Source organism: Oncorhynchus gorbuscha, linkage group LG12, assembly GCF_021184085.1.
Source record: "Oncorhynchus gorbuscha isolate QuinsamMale2020 ecotype Even-year linkage group LG12, OgorEven_v1.0, whole genome shotgun sequence".
Taxonomy (NCBI): domain Eukaryota; kingdom Metazoa; phylum Chordata; class Actinopteri; order Salmoniformes; family Salmonidae; genus Oncorhynchus; species Oncorhynchus gorbuscha.
In genome coordinates, this window is record NC_060184.1 from 38,262,204 (window position 1) to 38,285,564 (window position 23,361).

General features: G+C 44.7%; 1 protein-coding gene across 2 annotated transcripts in view; it reads left to right on the top strand.

The window, feature by feature from the left end:
• The window catches only part of LOC123991686 (MAM domain-containing glycosylphosphatidylinositol anchor protein 2-like), a 371,078-nt gene extending 348,365 nt beyond the window's left edge, over positions 1 to 22,713 (top strand). The window contains exons 15-18 of one of the 2 annotated variants that reach the window (XM_046293334.1): positions 7,272 to 7,433; positions 19,980 to 20,110; positions 20,263 to 20,362; positions 21,664 to 22,713. In XM_046293334.1, coding sequence (XP_046149290.1) covers positions 7,272 to 7,433; positions 19,980 to 20,110; positions 20,263 to 20,362; positions 21,664 to 21,752 — 482 coding nt within the window. In that variant the 3' untranslated portion in view covers positions 21,753 to 22,713. Of the gene's footprint in view, positions 1 to 7,271; positions 7,434 to 19,979; positions 20,111 to 20,262; positions 20,363 to 21,663 lie in introns of those variants that run through there. The other variant, XR_006830836.1, reaches the window with a different exon arrangement.
• The last annotated feature ends 648 nt before the right edge of the window (positions 22,714 to 23,361 follow it).

A 23,361-nucleotide genomic window follows, 5' to 3' on the forward strand; every position in this document is an offset into this window, starting at 1 on the left:
CTCTGTGGATGTTGTAGAGCATGAACCTACAGGAACGGGCCACCGCCTTGATGTTAGTTGAGAACGACAGGGTGTTGTCCAGGATCACGCCAAGGTTCTTAGCGCTCTGGGAGGAGGACACAATGGAGTTGTCAACCGTGATGGCGAGATCATGGAACGGGCAGTCCTTCCCCGGGAGGAAGAGCAGCTCCGTCTTGCCGAAGTTCAGCTTGAGGTGGTGATCCGTCATCCACACTGATATGTCTGCCAGACATGCAGAGATGTGATTCGCCACCTGGTCATCAGAAGGGGGAAAGGAGAAGATTAATTGTGAGAGAGATAGCGGGAGAGCTGACCAAGGACGGCACGTTCAAGAGTTTTGGAGAGAAAAGAAAGAAGGGATACTGGTCTGTAATTGTTGACATCGGAGGGATCGAGTGTAGGTTTTTTCAGAAGGGGTGCAACTCTCGCTCTCTTGAAGACGGAAGGGACGTAGCCAGCGGTCAAGGATAAGTTGATGAGCGAGGTGAGGTAAGGGAGAAGGTCTCCGGAAATGGTCTGGAGAAGAGAGGAGGGGATAGGGTCGAGCGGGCAGGTTGTTGGGCGGCCGGCCGTCACAAGACGCGAGATTTCATCTGGAGAGAGAGGGGAGAAAGAGGTCAGAGCACAGGGTAGGGCAGTGTGAGCAGAACCAGCGGTGTCGTTTGACTTAGCAAACGAGGATCGGATATTCCATTGCATCCAACGTTATGCAGGCCCACCATGGTAGTGGGCAGCTACTGACATTAGAGAACTCATCTGGTGTACAAAACAAACTCTAGCCATCTTATTGCAGAGCACATTGTATACATTTTGCCCAGCTTAGATTACATTTCTAGGTATGCTATATGTGTAGGATATGCTGTGTTGGCTAATATGCCTATTCTATGCAAAGTATTTGATTTCATATTTCTTTAAGCCTGCAACTAGTTACTTGAAATGAGTCATATAATCATTCCAAAACATGATTAAAAATGTAATTCAGCAGGCAAATGTACGTTTACAGTAGCTGGCTAGGATAGTCAACCCGTAACATTTGCTATCATTCAATAAATTGGCTAAGTGGTCAACAGAGTTACCTCTTCATGTGATCAATACAATTTGTATTGCATGCTGCAAATTTCAAGTGCACTCAAAAACAGATATTTATCTTATTTCAGTCTTTGGGAGCTCATCACACAAATACAGAAATCAGCTTGAGTTTTAATAAGAGCAGACAGAGTGTTGAAATATACTTTTTATGATAATGTGCCATAATGTGAAGAATTGAATGTGCCAACATTTTTATAGTCATCATAAGAATGTTTTACTGTCATATACAAAAAATCAGCACCTCCCTTGAAGGGGATTGATTCGGCCCACCACCTTATACTGTAAGACGTTCTATTTTTGCATACAGAGAATGTGTCATGTGAAATTGCATTGTTACCCGCTATTCGTTGCATCCCCATATCTAATTAATCAGCTTTTGTCAAAACCGAAATTAGTATGACATCTGGTCATTTTTAGTATACTCGATTTTCAAAATGTCACACACCCATACTTGTGAAAGCTTTACAGTATTCAGACATGGCATCTCAATTATACTCCTCGCGTCTTCTCTCCTTCTCGAACCCCATTGGAGGAGAAGGTCAGAGGGGAGGGACCTCTGGCTTTCTCATCCAATTGTTTTTGAGAAGGAGGTGAGGAGAGAGGAGTATGCAATTGAGATGCTCCCTTTCTCTCCCAGATAGGCTATAACAAACACACCTCTCCCCACCTGTTCGCCACTTCCTTCATTCCTACGTTCTCGGGCACTCTTTTTAGTCCACAATAGAGAGCAATAGTAATGATGTCTTTTTGTAGGCACTAACTCTGCCATGGCTCGTTGGTCAAAGCCTTTGGGGAAATGAATAGGTTTTGTGGAGGGTTTTTGGATATACGCTGAATATAAAGTCTGTGGTAAACACAGGCTTAGGGTATCTTAAATGTTTTGTTCTATGAGATAGTCTTCATCAGCCAATGTCACTTTTGGATCATTTGTAAGCATTTATGTAATAAAAACAAGCACATACAAGCTTTATAATACATACAGGTAATGTTAACTGACGGATATTATCTCATAGATCAAAATATATAAGATTTCCTAAGCCTGTGTTAACCTCAGATGTAATTTTCAGTGGTTTATCCCTCCAAAATACATTTCCCCATTTATTTCCCCCATAGGAATGGCTGAACAAACCAGAGGTAACCCATTTCTGTTTTTAAGGGATATCCTAAACAGACCGAAACCGTTTGTGCATATATTATGGTCCTTTTCATCTTTGGCAAGTTTTTTTGGGCTGTTCGTGCACAGATTTTTTTTTTTCGAGGCAAGACGGATTCTTCAATTAAGTGTTTGTTGCCATTCAACGATAGAAGACTCCTTTTTTCCACTTGAGAAATACTCCACTAAACATCTTAGTTAGATGTGAAATTGCGCAACTAAGATTTCCTCTGCAAAAACTATTCTGAATATATCGTTGAATGACAAATAATGGCTATGACGTCTCAAGATGGACAAATAGTATGCGAGCACACTCATTCGGGCTAGGCGCCAGTCGAACCGAAGCCAGTGGAAGCCTTCAGATCAACATATACCCACCCTGTTTTCTGTCCCACTGGGCCAAGATAATACTATGCTACAGACTCCAAATACACTGACAGAGATGCTAAAATACGCTTGTAGGGAGCGACTGTGTTGGCTGGATACAAGGTTGTCTTTTATGTGGTGAGGGTCCACTGAGTGAGCTTCATTGAGGACACCTGATGTCGGGTGTGGAGTTATTAGGGAAAGGGTGTTGAAAATGATTGACTTGACTGAACATAGACAGAGAGATATAATGTGTGGCTTTAGTTCACCAACAAACAGGCATGCTTACTGTACATTAGCTTGGTGAATGGGACCTACCCACATGCAGGGTTACATAAGTGTAGTCAATTTTAATTGGTTTAGGGCAGAACAAATGTGATTGGTTTCTAAAAGTTGAATGGGCAAAGTTTGCCAGATGCACAACTTTTGAAAACATCTTTTGAACTGAGAGTCTTGTAAATAAAACATTTTGAAATCATTATTGTGTTACAGTAGTCAGACAAACGTGACAATATCGCTAGGATACAACTGGTCTCCTGTCTTGAAGCAAATAGTAAAATGTAGCAAGCTAGCAGCAACATGCTAAGCTAATCTGCGCAAGCTTGCTAGCTAAGCATTTAGAAACCTCTTAGCTACTAATGTTAAATTAATACATAGAGCTAGCTAGCTAGGTGTTGAACATATAAGTAAGTAATTTGCTTTATTGAAATGTTAAGTTGAATAAGCCATATGAACTTTAAAAAATGGGGATGACAGATATGCTGCCCCAGGGGCAACGGCAACGTAAGAAGCTAAGCTAAACAGAGCTAGTTGGTTAGCAGATAGCTAACTCTTATTAATGTTGAGTCATAGAATGGAACTAGCTGTCATGTTCTGACCTTAGTTCCTTTGTTTTGTCTTTGTTTTAGTATGGTCAGGGCGTGATTTGGGGTAGGCAGTCTGTTTGTTTTGCTATGTTGGTTTGTCTGTTCGGCCTACTATGGTTTTCAATCAGAGGCAGGTGTCGTTAGTTGTCTCTGATTGAGAATCATACTTAGGTAGCCTTTTTCCACCTGGGTTTGGTGGGTGTTTATTTCCTGTTTAGTGTTTTGTCATTCACCTTACGGGATTGTTCGTTTATTGTTTTTGATCAGGGTTCATTTTGCTTCATTAAATTATGGACACTTACCACGCTGCGTTTTGGTCCTCTGATACTTCTCGCTACTCCTCTTCAGAAGAGGAGGACGAGATCCCTTACACTAGCTAGCTAGTTATGTTTCAAATATACCTGTCACATGTGCCTCTAGGTCACCAGGCTGCTCATTATAGGGCACAACTGTCGCCATCGTTACACGCACCTTCCTCAGGCGTTATTGTTTCTGTTCCAGTGTCATGTTGTTCGTGGTTTGTATTCTGTTGCGTTTATTTATTAAAACGCTCACTCCCTGAACTTACTTCCTGACTCTCAGCGCACATCGTTACATATTAACGCCTCACCTAAGGGAAGCATTTGGGAGTGTTTTTTGTGTCAGTGGGAATGAAGTCTGGTCCGGGAGTAGCTTTCACCGGCTCATCAGGCTCTCATGCCTCAGCCAGATTGCCAGGCTCCCCTGCCTCCACCGGTTGGTCAGGCTCTCATGCCTCAGCCAGATCGCCAGGCTCACCTGCCTCCACCGGCTCGTCAGGCTCTCATGCCTCAGCCAGATTGCCAGGCTCCCCTGCCTCCGCCGGTTGGTCAGGCTCGACAGGTTCCTGCGCATCATCAGCTGGAGCCGAACATGCCGGGGAGGGGGTATCGTTACGTATGCTCTAGGACGCCATTGTCCCGCGCCTCAGCAGAGGTGACAGGTCCCCTCCTGATCGTCATTTTGGTCGGTGGCCTGCCGGCTGGAACCGACAGGCTGGGGAGGGGGTACTGTCACGTGTGCTCCCTCTCTGGCCTCTAGGTCACCAGGCTGCTCGTTATGGCGCACACCTGCCACCATCGTTACGCAAACCAGCGTGTCATCCAGCGTGTCATCAGACTCACCTGGACTCCATCACCTCCCTGATTACCTTCCCTACTTCTGTCACTCCCTTTTGTTCCTTCTCCAGGCGTTATTGTTTCTGTTCCAGTGTCATGTCTGTGCGTTGTTTGTATTTCTTGTTTTGTATTATGTTGTGTTTTATTTATTTGAACACTCACTCCCTGAACTTACTTCCTAACTCTCAGCGCACATCATTGCAATATCAGTAACTCAGCTCCCGCTTATTGCAAATACTTTGTTGAATAAGTTACATAAACTGAACTAGCTGGCTAGGCAGCTCTTGCTAATGTTGAATCGTAAAATTGAGATAGGTCTCAAATATGCCAGTATATGAAAAAAATAAGTGGTAAGAGATTCAACTGGAATGCACTGTTTACATGCTGCTCCAGGGGTATTCATGTTAGTCTGGGTAAAGATAACCATAGGATATAATTTAGATAATTCCATTGCTTTTGGTATTACCTTGTGTGCTTGAAGTCTGCTCTTGGGGCACCAAGTGATCTTGACCCCAAATAGCATTTCTTCCCGTAGGGCAGCCTAAAGTCTGTTCTGATTGTTGTGTTTATAAAACAAATATTAACCTTTTCACACATACCAACAAACGTGTGTGATATTTCTACAGTGGTCCCTGCAGTGTACACTCATACCAGTTTGATTAGAGCGCCTATTTACAATGTACAGTTTCGATTGACGCAACAGGCAGCATTTGAGCTGGCCACACTTTGCACAACCACAGTCCTTACACAGTTATGTCCTGAATGTGAGCAGTTTATTTTGGATGCAATTTTCAGCGATTCACAGAAGTAACTACAGCATAACTCAATCATCCAAACCAGAAAATGTAGGTTGCATTTGTCCTAGTGCTAACAGAGGAAAGATTGGCGTAACAGAAGCGGACATATTTAGATATTTGTTTCTATTATAACTCATCACATCACTGATCTAAATAATTGTTCTAAATAACTGATCTAAATTATTGAGTTAAATACTTTCTAGAAATCAGTAGTAATCCGACGATGGATAGTTTGTGCACGCCGCCATGTTTGTTTTTTCGCGGAGACCAGATGAGGAGACCAGATGAGTTTGGTCTGTTTGCAGTACATATGCTGAAGGGGTTGTGTTGTCTATGATTATTCACTTCCCTTCATTCACTTCCAGACGTTTACTCATCATTCATTCCTTCACCTCATTATAACATCTTTGTTCCCGACAGATGCAGAATACATTGTGTAATGTCAACAAACATTGTAAAACTAAAATTTGTAAGAGAATTATTTGAAATTGACAAGTTGAAATGTAGCTATAGATAGCGTAACAATCACATTTCGGAACAGTGAGTGCATTCTAACATCACTGCATAAAACAACTCACGCTGGGGCGACCGTTCGAGATGGGGGAGACCGTTCGAGATGGGGGCGACCGTTCGAGATGGGGGCGACCGTTCGAGACTGGGGCGACCGTTCGAGACGGGGGCGACCGTTCGAGACGGGGGCGACCGTTCGAGACGGGGGCGACCGTTCGAGACGGGGGCGACCGTTCGAGACGGGGGGCGACCGTTCGAGACGGGGGCGACCGTTCGAGACGGGGGCGACCGTTCGAGATTGGGGGCGACCGTTCGAGATGGGGGCGACCGTTTGAGATAGGGGCGACCGTTCGAGATGGGGGCGACCGTTCGAGATGGGGGCGACCGTTGGAGACGGGGTTGGAGACGGGGGCGACCGTTGGAGACGGGGGCGACCGTTGGAGACGGGGGCGACCGTTCGAGATGGGGGCGACCGTTTGAGATGGGGGCAACCGTTCGAGATGGGGAACTGACGTGTGAAAAGGTTAATTGACCTACTGGCAGATTTGAGACTTAACTTGCTAGCTATTTCTATTTCTATTTTTCTAATTTAAAATGAACACACTTTTGGGATAGTCCATTAGTACATGCTCTACAGGCTATCTACTAACCTTAACCCTTAACCTTACCCTAACTTTAGCCCTAACTCTAAGCGTAACCTTACCAAGCAATTGCTTATCAACAGATAGTCAATTGCGTATATTTAACAGATAGTTTGCTTAAAGTTACATTTAGCTTAGCATTTTACGTTTATGCCCCCGGGACAGCATAATAAGCATAATGACTTGTATATTTGACACCTAGCTTGATAGCTCTATTTATTAATTCAACATGAGTAGCTAAAAGGTTGGTAAATGCTTAGCTAGCTGGCGCTGATTAGCTTAGCGTGTTGCCGCTAGCTTGCTACGTTTTACTCTTTGCTTCAAGTCAGGAGACCAGTTGTATCTTAGAGATATTGTCACAATTGTCTGTCTACTGGAACACAATAATGATTTCAAAACATTACAACAATATTCTCAGTTCAATCCTTGTTTTCAGAAGTTGTGAATCTGTTAAATCTTTTAGAAACCAATCGAATTTGTTCTGCCCTAAACCCATTCAGATTCTTTCTGCCTGTAGAACAAAGTTGACTACACGTTCTGTCAATCTGCTACTATCTCCCAGGAGAGCATGCCTGTTTTACATTAACCGCCCCCCTATACAGAACACCAATATATATAACACGCCGGAGTAATCTTTGGCATGTAGTAAACAACCTTGTAATTTGGTGTGTTGTGTTCTCTCCACACTACAGGTTTCTACATGTACATCGAGACGTCCCGGCCTCGGAAGGAGGGTGAGGTGGCGAGGCTGGTCAGTCCCTTCTTCAACGTGGTGCCCAAGAACCCATATGGCATCGCCAACCCCCCAGCATACTGCTTCAGTTTCTTCTTCCACATGTACGGCAAACACATTGGTAAGAAGGATATCTGTCTTTTTCCCTCCAACACAGAACATCCAGAAACAAACTAAGGACATGTTCCTGTTACCGATTATATTAATTCTCTGTATTCTCTCCTCAATACATTAATCATAAGAGCTTCCCTCTAGCGGGGCGGCAGGTAGCCGAGTGGTTAGCAACCGAAAGGTTGCTGGATCAAATCCCCGAGCTGACAAGGTAAAAATCTGTCATTCTATCCCTGAACAAGGCAGTTAACTCACTGTTCCCCAGTAGGCCATCATTGTAAATCAGAATTTGTTCTTAACTGACTTGCCTAGTTTAAAAAAACATTTAGTGACTTCTATTGAGACTTTGTTTCTAATCAAATGTATTTATTTATTTATATAGCCCTTCGTACATCAGCTGATATCTCAAAGTGCTGTACAGAAACCCAGCCTAAAACCCCAAACAGCAAGCAATGCAGGTGTAGAAGCACGGTGGCTAGGAAAAACTCCCTAGAAAGGCCAAAACCTAGGAAGAAACCTAGAGAGGAACCAGGCTATGTGGGGTGGCCAGTCCTCTTCTGGCTGTGCCGGGTGGAGATTATAACAGAACATGGCCAAGATGTTCAAATGTTCATTAAGGACCAGCATGGTCCAATAATAATAAGGTAGAACAGTTGAAACTGGAGCAGCAGCACGGCCAGGTGGACTGGGGACAGCAAGGAGTCATCATGTCAGGTAGTCCTGAGGCATGGTCCTAGGGCTCAGGTCCTCCGAGAGAGGGAAAGAAAGAGAGAAAGAGAGAATTAGAGAGAGCACACTTAAATTCACACAGGACACCGAATAGGACAGGAGAAGTACTCCAGATATAACAAACTGACCCTAGCCCCCAGACACATAAACTACTGCAGCATAAATACTGGAGGCTGAGACAGGAGGGGTCAGGAGACACTGTGGCCCCATCCGAGGACACCCCCGGACAGGGCCAAACAGGAAGGATATAACCCCACCCACTTTGCCAAAGCACAGCCCCCACACCACTAGAGGGATATCTTCAACCACCAACTTACCATCCTGAGACAAGGCTGAGTATAGCCCACAAAGATCTCCGCCACGGCACAACCCAAGGGGGTTCTAATCTCATAGGAACATGTTGTAATCATCCATATTAGATCAATTATGAGATCTTTTTTGCTTGATGGGTCTATTTCGAAATGCACTATCTAGGGCAAAGCAAACGTTAGCTCGTATACAGGTTGCTACGCGTGATGTTATTTGGGAAAACATGTTCTGAATCAGCCTATTCTAAAGTCTTTGTCTAAATGTAACATCTATTCAAAACAGTGACCAAAAGTTTAGTTCCTAACCTGTCATAACTCCTACCTGGCTTTTTCATTTCATCACCAACCTTAGAATTAGAATAAGCATTCTATGTATATGATTCAACAGTTCACCCAATTGTATTGAGCTACTATTGTTAGTAAAATCACAACAAGATTTTTTACTCATATCATGCAGCCCCAAACATTTGGTGGCACAGAAAGAAAGGAAAATGGATATCTTCTTCATGAAATGTGCTTCAAAAGTAAGTAGGATTCATCTACTGTAGGTCCAATGGAGGCTATATATCTCAATCCATTTTTCTGGTGCTCCTAAATTGTATGTGATGCTCCTGACTTAAAAAAAAAAATTAGGAACACCAGTGCTACCATTTAAATGTTTTAATTAAGAGCCCTGACCACAGTATTTTTGTTTATTATTGTGTTTTCTTATAAACTGTGATGTGGTTTCAGAGAGCAAGCGTTTATCTGAAAGCATCCCTGTCTACAACCATTTCCTCTCTCCCAGTGAATAGGCACTCTGCTACTAATGCTCTGCTCCCAGACTCTCCTCACACTTGTCACAATCTTAGTGTGTGTGTGTGTGTGTGTGTGTGTGTGTGTGTGTGTGTGTGTGTGTGTGTGTGTGTGTGTGTGTGTGTGTGTGTGTGTGTGTGTGTGTGTGTGTGTGTGTGTGTGTGTGTGTGTGTGTGTGTGTGTGTATGTGTGTGTGCCTATGTGTGTGTGCCTATGTGTGTGTGCCTATGTGTGTGTGCCTATGTGTGAGTCGAGAATAAGATTGGATATCTGGCAGTGAAGCCAGCTAGTACCAGCAAGTATCCTCTCCCCAGCTTGTACACTCCAGTGTGTGTGTATAACTCCACGGTGAAGACTATCAGTCCACCAGAGAATAGTATACCGTAGTACAGCAGCTTAGGAACAGCAGGGGAGAGAGGAAAGGGAATATGACTAAAGATGTCCCTGGTCTCCCCTCTACTGATAATAGCGTAGGGTACCTCACCTCTTGCATTACCTTCTCATTGTCTCGGAGTGTTGCCAAGGTAGACTGCAGATATAAATATGTTTGCTGTGAAGAGCTCTAAAGCGAATGCTATCGCTGTGAAAGACAACTGCTGGTGAAACAACATTGCCCTGCACCAATCACTTAAGCGAGGGAACTGAGACTGAGGGAGCTAGCTAGCTACTGTGCCACCCATCTGACAAAGGGCTGAGCTAGAGATAGCATCAAGATGAGCGATGTGGTTTATTTAGCTACAGACATATGCGCGTACACACACACAGTGCATTAAGAAAATATTCAGACCCCTTTGACTTTTTCCACATTTTGTTATGTTGTTACAGCCTTATTCTAAAATGTATTAAATAGTTGTTTTCCCCCTCATCAATATACATGCAATACCCCATAATGACAAAGGAAAAACAGGTTTAGAATTTTTTACAAATGTATAAAAATACAAAAAACGGATATCACATTTACATAAAGTACCAGTCAAAAGTTTGGACACCTACTGATTCAAGGGTTTTCCTTATTTGTACTATTTTCTACATTGTACAATAATAGTGAAGACATCAAACTAGGAAATTACACATATTGAATCATGTAGTAACCAAAAATATATGTTATATTTGAGATTATTCAAAGCACAGTAGCCACCCTTTGCACACTCAACCAGCTTCACCTGGAATGCTTTTCCAAGGAGTTCCTGCATATGCTGAGCACTTGTTGGCTGGTTTTCCTTCACTCTGTGGTCCATCTCATCCCAAACCATCTCAATTGGGTTGAGGTCGGATGATTGTGGAGGCCAGGTCATCTGATAGAGCACTCTCCTTCTTGGTCAAATAACCCTTAGAAAGCCTGGAGGTGTGTTGGGTCATTGTCCTGTTGAAAAACAAATGATAGTCCCACTAAGTGCAAACCAGATGGGGTGGTGTATCGCTGCAGAATGCTGTAGTAGCCATGCTGGTTAAGTGTGCCTTAAATTCTAAATAACTCACAGACAGTGTAAAGTACCCCCACACCATCACACCTCCTCCTCCATGCTTCATGATGGGAACCACACATGCAGAGGTCATCTATTCACCTACGGCGGTTGGAACAAAAACATCTAAAATTTGGACTTATCAGACCCAAGAACAGATTTCCACTGGTCTAATGTCCATGGCTTGTGTTTCTTGGGCCAAGCAAGTCTCTTCTTCTTATTGGTGTCCTTTAGTACTGGTTTCTTTACAGCAATTCAACCATGAAGGCCTGATTCACGCAGTCTCCTCTGAACTGTTGATGTTGATATGTGTCTGTTACTCTGTGAAGCATTTATTTGAGCTGCAATTTCTGAGGCTGGTAACTCTATTGAACTTATCCTCTGTACCAGAGGTAACTCTGGGTCTTCCTTTCCTGTGGCGTTCCTATTAGCGCTTGATGGTTTCTGGGACTGCACTTGAAGACACTTTAAAAGTTCTTGAAATGTTCTACATTGACCGACTTTAATGTCTGTAAGTAATGATGTACTGTCATTTCACTTTGCTTATCTGACCTGTTCTTGCCATAATATTGACTTAGCCCTATTTGGTAAAGGATAATCCTCTGTACACCACTCCTACCTTGTCACAACACAACTGATTGGCTCAAACGCAGGAAGGAAAGAAATCCCACAAATTAACAGAAGCTGGTTGAGAGAATGCCAAGAGTGTGCAAAGCTGTCAAGGCACAATATGGAAAATATGGTGGACCCCTGGAGAGGTTAAAATACAGAGAAGAGGACAGGTAGGGGGTAACGAATCTTGACAGTAATGTTAAGTCCTCGGTAGTCAATGCACGGACGCAGGGTCTTGTCCTTCTTCTTCACAAAGAAAAACCCTGCGCCCCCAGTGGCCAGAGACTCCTCTATGTTCTCCTCCATAGCATTGGTCTCTGGTCCGGACAGAGAATACAACCGACCCCGAGGTGGTGTAGTGCCTAGGAGAAAGTCAACGGCACAATAATAAGGACGGTGCGGGGGAAGGGAAGTAGCACGTGCCTTACTGAACACTTCCAGGAGGTCATGGTATTCAGTGGGAATTGCAGAGAGATCCACAGTCTTGCTAACATCCTGAGGACGACGACTTGGGGAAGGCTGTGCTGCTTGAAGGCAGTGGGAATGGCAAAATGGGCTCCAAACCAGGATGGAGCTTGTGGTCCAGTCAATCACAGGATTGTTCTTTTGTAGCCAGGAAAATCCCAACACAACCGGAACATGGGGAGATTCAATGAGGAGGAACTGTATGGTCTCACTGTGGTTACCAGAAACCCGTAATTGAACGGGCACGGTACTATGGATGACTTCCCCTATAGAGCGGCCGCCCAGTGCCCTAGCATCCATGGGAACAGAGAGAGGCTGAGTGGGAATACCAAGCTCCGAAGCAATATGGCATCCATAAAACTTTCATCAGCCCCAGAGTCAATGAGCACTCAGAGAGACTTAGATTGGTCTCCCCACAGCACAAGCACAAAAAAAGGTGTGTGGGTGATGGGAATTAGGGAACTCCCAGTCTGACTCACCATAGTGATGTTACCCACTAGAGACAAGGGTTTCCTAATAGGGCAGATAGCTATAAAATGTCCTGCCCCTCCACAGTACAGACAACAGTTACTGTTCATCCTGCGTGAGCGTTCCCCAACTGATAACCTAGCTCTTCCCAAATGCATAGGCTCAGGAGTATCCAACTCACCCATCGTAGATTCACGAGAGGGCTCGGGTGGCTTCGAATCCTCTCGGAAGAGCTGCCTTCGGAAACCTCCGGATTCCCTTGAAGGTGAACGAGCTATAGTGTGCCCGAGACCAGACCTCCTCTCACTCTTGCATTCCCTTAGGCCATCAGTTTTAATGGTTTGGGCGATAAGGGAGTCGAGAGTCACCTCCAATTCCCAAGCAGCTAGCTCATCCTTTACCTCCTCAGATAATCGATGCAAAAAAGATTCCAGGCACTCTCGGCGGCCAACGTGCGAAAATCAACCGCATAGTCTGCCACACTACGGGAGTTTTGACGTAAGTCAAGCAGTTTACTGGCCGCCTTTCTCCCGGAAACTGGAGATTCAAATACCTTTCTCACTTCTGCCATGAATTCCTCCAGATGACCACAAATGGCAGATTATTGCTCCCAAACTGCCATAGCCCAGGAGAGCGCCCTTCCCAACATTAGCATAATAATATTCGCTATCTTTGATCTGTCTGAAGGAAATGAAGATGGCTGTAGCTCAAAAATAAGCAAGCACTGAGAAAGAACCCTGACAGGTACCAAGATTCCCTGAATATTTCTCCGGAGGAGGTAAGCAGGGTTCTCGGGGAGCCAGGATAGGCTATATAAACTCACCACAGATAGGGGGAAATTACTGGGTGATTGGGATTTTTCAGAGGTGGCAGGCAGCCTCTGAGCTAACTCCCTGATTTGCTCCATAATAGCCTTTAACCCATGGTCGTGGCATTCCATCAAGGACCTGAGCCCTTCCAAAAGGCCCTGTACCAACTCCTCATGTCTCCTAATGGTGGCTCCCTGCAGGGAGACAGTGTGGCAGAGCTGGTCCAAGTCTGCTGGGTCTGTCATGGCCAGTTCGTACTATCAAGGCACAAGACAAGACACAGATGCAGACACAGAGGGCAGATGGTTGGAGTCTTACAATGTTTATTAATCCAAAGGGGTAGGCAAGAGAATAGTTGTGGACAGGCAAAAATAGATCAGAGTCCAGGAGGTACAGAGTGGCAGACAGGCAGGCAGAATGGTCAGGCAGGTGGGTACAAAGTCCAGAAACAGGCAAGGGTCAAAACCAGGAGGACTAGAAAAAGGGGAATGTAAAAAGCAAGAAAACGGGGAAACCGCTGGTTGACTTGGAAACATACAAGACGAACTGGCACAGAGAGACCAGAAACACAGGGATAAATAAATACACTGGGGGAAATCAGCGACACCTGGAGGGGGCGGAGACAATCACGAGGACAGGTGAAACAGATCAGGGTGTGACATCATCAAGGATAAGGGTGGCTACTTTGAAGAATCTCAAATATAACATATATTTTGATTTGTTTAACACTTTTGGTTACTACTTAACACTTTTGGACATTCCATGTGTTATTTCATAGTTTGGATGTCTTCACTATTATTGTACAATGTAGAAAAAATAAAGAAAAACCCTGGACTGAGTACGAGTGTCCAAACTTTTGACTGGTACTGTAACTATTCAGACCCTTTAGTCAGTACTTTGTTGAAGCACCTTTGGCAGCGATTACAGCCTCAAGTCTTCTTGGGTATGACACTACAAACTTGGCACACCTGTATTTGTGCAATTTCTTCCATTCTTCCATATCCTCTCAAGCTCTGTCAGGCTGGATGGGGAGCGTTGCTGCACAGATATTTTTCTTCCATATCCTCTCAAGCTCTGTCAGGCTGGATGGGGAGCGTTGCTGCACAGATATTTTCAGGTTTCTCCAGAGATATTAGATCGGGTTTAATTCCGGGCTCTGTATGGGCCACTCAAGCACATTCAGGGACTTGTTCCGAAGCCACTCCTGCGTTGTCTTGGCTGTGTGCTTAGGGTCGTTGTCCTGTTGGATGGTGAACCTTCGCCCCAGTCTAAAGTCCTAAGCAGTCTGGAGAAGGTCTTCATCAAGGATCAATCTGCACCTTGCTCCGTTCATCTTTCCCTTGATCCTGACTAGTCTCCCAGTCCCTGCCACTGAAAAACATCCCCACAGCATGATGCTGCCACCACCATAGTTCACCATCGGGATAGTGCCAGGTTTCCTCCAGATATGATGCTTGGAATTCAGGCTAAGAGTTCAATCCTCGTTTCATCAGACCAGGGAATCTTGTTTCTCATGGTCTGACAGTCCTTCAGGTGCCTTTCCAAATCATGTTCAATCAATTGAATTTACCACAGGTGGACTCCAATCAAGTTGTCGAAACATCTCACTACAATGAAATTGTAGAAACATCTCAAGGATGATCAATGGAAACAGGATGCACCTGAGCTCAATTTCAAGTCTTGTAGGAAAGGGTCTGAATACTTATGTAAATAAGGTATTTCTGTTTATTATTTTTAATACATTTGCAAAATAAAATAAAACGTTTTTTAACTGTTTTTGCTTTTGTCATTGTGTTGTATTGTGTGTAGATTGATGAGGGGAGAAATAAATGTAATCCATTTTAGAATAAGGCTGTACCATAACAACATGTGGAAAAAAGTCAAGGGCTCAGAAAACTTTCCAAATGCACTGTACACACACACACACACACACACACACACACACACACACACACACACACACACACACACACACACACACACACACACACACACACACACACACACACACACACACACACACACACACACACACACACACACATGCTTACCCTACCCTAGTGGAATGGCCATGTGGTGTTGGCTCCAAACATCTGGAGTGTGGTAGGAAGGGGGAGAGAGAGAGGAAAGGAGGTGGGCAAGGGTGGTCAGTGTGGAGATGAGAGATCCTCCAACGCTCGGCCGAGGTTGAGTAGGCCGTGACATTTCCAATTTGCTCAGATTGATCGCCAGCCAAGCCCCACGCTCCATCTCCTCCATCCACCCCTCACCCGTCTGTGTTGTAGCTCAGGCCCATAGCCCAGGCCAAGGCCTGTTATGATGAATGGGCCGAGTGTCAAGGGCTGGAGACACACTCAGACATTTCCTCCCTCCGCCTTGTTGCTAGTATATCTCTCTCTCTCTCTATCTCTCTCTCTCTCTCTCTCTCTCTCTCTCTCTCTCTCTCTCTCTCTCTCTCTCTCTCTGAGAGGAATTCTATTCTCTCTGCTGGTCAGGAATGTGGAATGTTTGTTTGGAACATTTGGAATCCACAACCCAGGAAATGTTGAGCTAAATGGTGTACTTACTGCCACTGATGAAATATTAGGAGTTTCCAACCAATGTTCCTTGTATGTTACTCGCACGAACACGCTCCATTGGCCAAGTGGAACCGTTCACACCCTTGTTGCATTGATATTTAGCCTACATGTAAGGCTTTATCACAACAGATCCATAGGAACAGACATTCACTCTCGAAAAGTGGGTATTTGTGTTACCTTGATTGACTGTTGTTCTGTGTGTTGTTCCCAGTGACTCACAGTCGAGTTGTGCCTCTGCTCTGTAGATCAGCGGTTCAGATTTCCTCAATAATGAGTTAGTTCGCTCACCCTCAGTTTAGAGAGTGTGGTGGCAGAAAGAGAGGCTCAGAGATTAGAGAGAGAACGTGTGAAAGAGATAAAGGGAGAGCGAGGCTCTCCAAATTTTGCAAACTGTCCGTTAGCTAGCTACCTGGGAGAAGGTCAAAACTAATTACTGAAGCACACTTCAAAGTTTGCCTTTGCAGCTGGTGTCACGTTTGTTTACAGGATTTAAGTCCCAGAGTACACACACACACACACACACATACTGTACACACGCACACACCAAAGAGTCTCTTTTATGTGGAGCTTTGCAACGTGGCCAGGGGATCAGGCCTGTTTCATTCATTGGTACTCCTCTGTAGCTCAGTTCAGTGTGGTTCTTGCAATGACAGGATAGTGGGACCGATTCCTGCTACCACCCGTACTTGAAACAGATAAAACATTGTCTGATGAATTGCATATTTTATTAGCTAGGAGCTAATTCTATATGTGCTCTGTGGAGCTTTCTATAGAGCTGAGCTCTCTCTGGGTGGATGTAATGGGAAGTGTCCAGTAGTCATAGAGGATTTAATCCTACCCTGTATTAAACTGTTTATCCCTTTGGGGTTCACTGTTGTGAGTCCATAGAAAAGGGATTCTCCCAAATAGAATTCTTAGGAGTGGACAGATGGAGAATTCATTGAAAGATCCTTTTCCTCCTTTTCTTCAGAATACCGCATTAATACCGCCTTATACACTACATTCAGTGCTGCGGCGTCAGTAAGGAATATTGCGGCGCATTTGCTCATCTGTATTATATAGGCTGTACTCGCGACTATTGGAAAGAAAGAAGACACAGACGTTTCTTCAACGTATTAGTCTGCAACAGCTCCAAATACACGGACAGAGAGTACAGAATAGGCTTGTAGGGGATGCAGGAGTTGGCTGGGGAGCTGCATCCGTGACACACACGCACCTACAGTACAGGAGACATCACTACACTACCTACAGTACATTACAGTTCAAAGACACTGTCAGCCAGGCTGAGGCCAGCTCAGCCAGATCCCTGCCCTCTCTCATGTAAACACTTCGACATACCCTCCCTTTCTCTCTGCCATGTCAAACGCCTCAACACACCCTCTCTCCTTTTAAATATCAAAATAGGGTCTCTAAACTTTTTAAAGACACCATTCGCCTCATGGTGAAATCCCTGAATGGTTTCCGTTCTCTCCAGCAACTGAGTTAGGAAGAACGCCTGTATCTTATTAGTGACTGGGTGTATGGATACACCATCTAAACTGTAATTATTCACTTCACCATGCTCAAAGGGATATTCAAGGTCTGCTTTTTGAATAGGTGCCCTTCTTTGCAAGGCATTGACTCTGTGTTTGAAATGTACTGCTCGACTGAGAGACCTTACAGATAATTGTATCTGTGGGATACAGAGTGTCATTCCAACATCATGTTAAACATCATTATTGCACACAAAGTCCATGTAACTTATTATGTGACTTGTTAAGCAAATGTTTACTGAATTTAGGCTTGCCATACATACCAAAGGGGTTGAATACCTATTTACTCAAGACATTTCCGCTTTTTGTAACAATTTCTAAAAACATAATTCCACTTTGATATTATGGGGTCTTGTGCGGCATAGGCCAGTGACCAGAAATCTCAATCAAATCCAATTTAAATGAGCAGCAACAGTTTTTTTTATAACTAAATAGAACTCAACTGAACATTACAGGTGCAGATTATTCCTTCATGCATCTATCAGATCAACAGCGTCGTTGTGTTTTGGTACACCAGATGTACATTCATTTCCAATGGAACGCTGCATTTGCCTCGCAGCATAGCATTGCAGAGGCAGTTACAGTGCGTTCTGTGTGGATATATACATTGGATGTATCCAACGTTTGCATCAACATATATGGTAGATACAAGGGATACTGAGGATGCATCTCAGCCACGCTCAAGGTCCTAAATGATATCATAACCACCATCGATAAGAGACATTACTGTGCAGCCATATTCATTGACCTGGCCAAGGTCTGTCAATCACCACATTCTTATTGGCAGACTCAACAGCCTTGGTTTCTCAAATGATTGCCTCGCCTGGTTTACCAATTACTTCTCTGATAGAGTTCAGTGTGTCAAATCGGAGGGCCTGTTGTCCGGACCTCTGGCAGTCTCTATGGGGGTGCCACAGGGTTCAATTCTGGGGCCGACTCTCTTCTCGGAATACTTCAATGATGTCGCTCTTGCTTCTGGTGATTCTCTGATCCACCTCTACGCAGACGACACCATTCTGTATTCTTCTGGCCCTTCTTTGGACACTGTGTTAACTAACCTCCAGACGAGCTTCAATGCCATACAACTCTCCTTCCGTGGCCTCCAACTGATCTTAAATGCAAGTAAAACTAAATGCATGCTCTTCAACCGATCACACCTGCCCGCCCGTCCAGCATCACTACTCTGAATGGCTCTGACTTAGAATATGTGGATAACTACACATACCTTGGTGTCTGGTTAAACTGTAAACCTTCCAGACTCACATTAAGCATCTCCAATCCAAAATTAAATCTAGAATCGGCTTCCTATTTCGCAACCAAGCATCCTTCACTCATGCTGCCAAACATACCCTCGTAAAACTGACCATCCTACCGATCCTCGACTTTGGCGATGTCATTTACAAAATAACCTTCAACACTCTACTCAACAATTGGATGCAGTCTATCACAGTGCCATCCGCTGGCCCTCGATTCACTCTCGTCGCCAAACCCACTGGCTCCAGGTCATCCCCACCTTATCTCAGCTCCCTGGTTACCATAGCAGCATTCACTCGTAGCACGCGCTCCAGCAGGTATATTTCACTGGTCACCCCCAAAGCCAATTTATCCTTTGGCTGCCTTTCCTTCCAGTTCTCTGCTGCCACTGATTGGAAAAAACTGCAAAAATCACTGAAGCTGGAGACTCATATCTCCCTCACTAGATTTAAACACCAGCTGTCAGAGCAGCTCACAGATCACTGCACAATCTGTAATCTGTAAACAGCCCATCCAACTACCTCATCCCCATACTGTATTTATTTATTTATCTTGCTCTTTTGCACTCCAGTATCTCTACTTGCACATTCATATTCTGCACATCTACCATTCCAGTGTTTAATTGGTATATTGTAATTACTTTGCCTTAACTCTCTTATCTTACCTCATTTGCACTCACTGTATATAGCTTTTGTTTTCTTTTTTTCTATTCTATTATTGACTGTATGTTTTGTTTATTCCATGTGTAACTCTGTTTTGTTGTTTATGTCGAACTGCTTTGCTTTATCTTGGCCATGTCGCAGTTGCAAATGAGAACTTGTTCTCAACTAGCCCACCTGGTTAAATAAAGGTGGGGGGGGGAATAATAATAAAGATAGTAGATACGTGCCCTCAGTATAGCTGCAGAGCTACACAAAATGGTATGCAATGACGCTGTCGATCGGATTGAGGTGTCATAGTGTTAAAAGCCTCGTGTACACAGGTCGAACGCAAAGACTCAGTTACTCTACTAGTCTGGACTAGCATTAAACAAGGTTAAGATCACAGGCAGAGGAAAGTCACCCCCGTGGGCCAAGTGCTGTGGGTTTAATTGTGGTGTAGAAGATGGGACTAGCAAAAAGGTTGTGGGTTCGATTCTTTTGCGTGTCTTCATGTGTTAGCTGTAAGTCACTTGAGATAGAAGTGTCTGCTGAATGACAATAATCATATTGAATATCGGTCGGTCGATGTTACTTTAAGTTAAGGGTTGGCCTAAGCATCTGTTGAAAGAACAATATTCTGATTCATACTGTGATATAGAATCGGTAAAAGCCCTTGAGCTGATTATTGGCAGCATTTGACCTTTTGAACCTTTCTGACTGTGTCTGGGCATATCTGATCGTGTTTTCTATTTCCTGTAGGGACCCTGAACAGCTCGCTACAATATTACATTATGGATGATGCTTATTGGCATTGCTTGACCGGATCTGACCCTAACCGCGTGTGACCGTCTCTGATCGCTTTTGACCATGTGTGACCATGTGGCCTCTTTCTAATCTGTAGGGACCCTAAACGCTTTCCTGAGACAGAAGGGTCAGACAGCGGCCGAGGGGCCCGCGTGGTCGCTGAGTGGTAACCAAGGCGACCGCTGGAAACAGGCCAAAGTCAGCATCCACCCAACCACGTCTTTCCAGGTGAGTAAGATTGGCCATGTGATTGAATGATTGTGTGATTGGACGATTCAGGAGTCAGTAATGAGACAAATCCGAACTTAAAGTCTATGTTTATAACTGCAATATCTCTCTCTCTCTCTCCCTCCCTTGCTCTCTTTTTTCCCCCACTTCAGGTTGTGCTGGAGGGTATCCGAGGTCCGGGCATCGAGGGGGACATCGCAATCGATGACGTCACCCTTGAGGAGGGAGAGTGTCGAGATCTACCCCCCATTAGTAAGCACAAAAACACAGCAGGAGGAGTTTATCCCTAATTGCTGATCTATGGATAGTTGAATGTTTAACACCCTGATGGATAAGATAAGGATTTGGGAGAGGGTAAGCTCCTTTTAGAAATGTGACTATGGTTGCTTCTAGAGGCAGAACCAAGGTCAGTTCTGAAGTCAGTTAGGATTTGGGGGTAGATAGATGTAATCTGTGCTCTCTGTCTGCCTATGAGGAGGAGCACATCTACCTGGCAGCTAGCCTCTATTAATAAAAAATAAAATAAAAACTGTGGATGTTGCTATAGCAACGGGGCCGTAATCACATGAATGATAGCAGTCCAGACGGAACGGAGTGACAGAACGTAATTGCGGAATGAGGGGAACAAACCGAGAGAGTAAGAGAAAATAGAAAAACGGGCCTGCAATTGACGAGGCGGCCATATTGACAAGTTAGGAAGGGGAGGACTCTGTTCCTCACAGCAGGAGGGAGAGGATCTCTGGTTAAAGATGGGTTCTAAATGGACCTGTTACACACACCGTTCTTTTTTCTTTGTCGTTTTGTCCTTTTCATTTTACGTTTTCTTCTTTTTCCCCCCATCTGGTTTCATTTACACAGAAAATTGGAAAACGGGCGATAAACTTGTTAGTTTGAATTTTATTTTAGATTACAGATTGAAGGGTGCTTGATTGTTTTTATATGAATGTAATAAAGGGAAACGCGTAGGTACAATTGTTCCCGACCTCTCTGTGATATTGCTTTTTCATCAAACGAATACATTCATAACAATGCAGCTATGAATATGATTTTGAGCATAGACTGGTCACTATTTCATCTACATCTACCATGTAAAACAGAAAAAATGTACAATGTCAAGCATATCTCCAGGAAGAATATCTGAATAAACTAAAGTAAACGAAACACTCTCCAGTCATTAGACTTCCGAGGCCAACAGATCCAATGTAAGTCGTTTCAGAATCTGTGTCTGCAGTCAATCTGGTGCCATTATCATTCAGATCAGTTTAATCACTTCATTAGTAGTTAAAGAGTTAGTCACCCAGATCGGGGAGCATCTCTAACTCTCTCCCTACCTAATGGATTTACCATCACTCAACCTTGAATCTTACATGATCCTCACTGCCGCCGTGGAAAAGGCATGCGTTTTAATCAAATGTATTGTTTTGACTTCACCTGGATATTGTTTCACAAGATATTTTGGGGAGGAAATAAAAAAAATTGGGATTTCAGGGTCAGGATGACATCAACTGTTGTTAAATGTCTTCTAATTCTGTCTCTGTCTCTGCCCCCTTTAGATCTCAGATCCTCAGCCCCGCCCACGTCCGCCCATATATGGCAGCTGAGTGTCACCTTGGTGATGACCTTCCTGTGGGGTCGAAGGTGACCCTGCCCTGCGTCGTCTGGCGGAGGCGAACGGGTCCGACCTGGCCTCGGCACCGACCTCGACCCTGGCGTCTGTGTTCTTGTGCCCTCAGCATCCAATCACCAAAGATTCAAGCAAGGCGGCAGCGAGGTGTTCCAAACACAGACCACCACGAGGGCCCAAAAAATACCACATAAATAGTAATAAAAGAAGATTCGCAATTTTTTTTTAAGAGACAACTTTTCCAGAAAATTGCTCCCCAATCGCAGGATTGTGAGCACTTTTACGAGCGCAAAGCAAAGCCAGGTGTTGTGACGCCTGGACTTTAGTGGGAGTGTTCACTATCGCATTGGGATAATTATTTGTAAAGCACAAGGACAATTTTGCCAGTCAATTAGGAAAGTTAAAGAGAAAGGTGTGGAGGAATTGAGAAATTGGTGACTTTTTGAAGAACAAAATTATTTTTTTCTGGGCTTAACAAAACACATGGAATCAAAGCTTTTCTGTGTTTTATCTTATCCTCATTGAGTTGTACCTGCTGCGCATCATGGACACTTTTCTCTCTGCCCAGTCACCCTCACCTGACCTCCACACCTTGACATGTCTCTCTCTCGGCTTGGTGCTGTACTGTAGAAAACAGAAACTCGGACAATGTTTAGTTATCCATCCCAGTTCCCTCTCCCCTCTTGCCCAGTAGCTGCCTAAGTATTTCACAACACTGTGCTCACTAGTCCAAGGTATCTGAGACCAGGAAGGCATGTCCAAGTTATGTGGGGCAGAGAGGAGGTAATTGAGAGAGTTGAAGAAGGGTAGGTCAGACTGACTGACGTCCAAGGCAATGTGGAAGGCAGTGGCATAGTGGATGAGAAAAGTAGAGGATAGAGACCAGAGGGGAAGGAGTGGAGAGGAGGAATATGGAGACCAGATGGGAAGGAGTGGAGGAGTAGAGTATGGAGACCAGAGGGGAAGGAGTGGAGAGGAGTAGAGGATGGAGACCAGAGGGGAAGGAGTGGAGAGGTGTATGGAGACCAGGGGAAGGTGAAGAGGAGGAATATGGAGAGATGGGAGGAGTAGAGGATGGAGACCAGAGGGGAAGGAGTGGAGAGGAGGAGTAGAGGATGGAGACCAGAGGGGGAAGGAGTGGGAGAGGTGTATGGAGACAAGAGGGGGAAGGGGTGAAGATAGGAAGACCAGATGGAGACCAGAGGGGAAGGGGTGGAGAAGAGGAGGAATATGGAGACCAGAGGGAAGGAGTGGAGAGGAGGAGTAAAGGATGGAGACCAGAGGGGAAGGGTGGAGGAGGAGGAATATGGAGACCAGATGGGAAGGAGTGGAGGAGTAGAGTATGGAGACCAGAGGGGAAGGAGTGGAGAGGAGGTGTAGAGGATGGAGACCAGAGGCGAAGGAGTGGAGAGGAGGAGTAGAGGATGGAGACCAGAGGGGAAGGAGTGGAGAGGAGGAGTAGAGGATGGAGACCAGAGTCGGGAAGGAGGAATATGGAGACCAGAGGGGAAGTGGTGTATGGAGACAAGAGGAGGAAGGAGACCAGAGGAGAAGGAAGAGGAGGATTGAGACCATGGAGACCAGATGGGAAGGGGTGAAGAGGAGGAATATGGAGACCAGAAGGGAA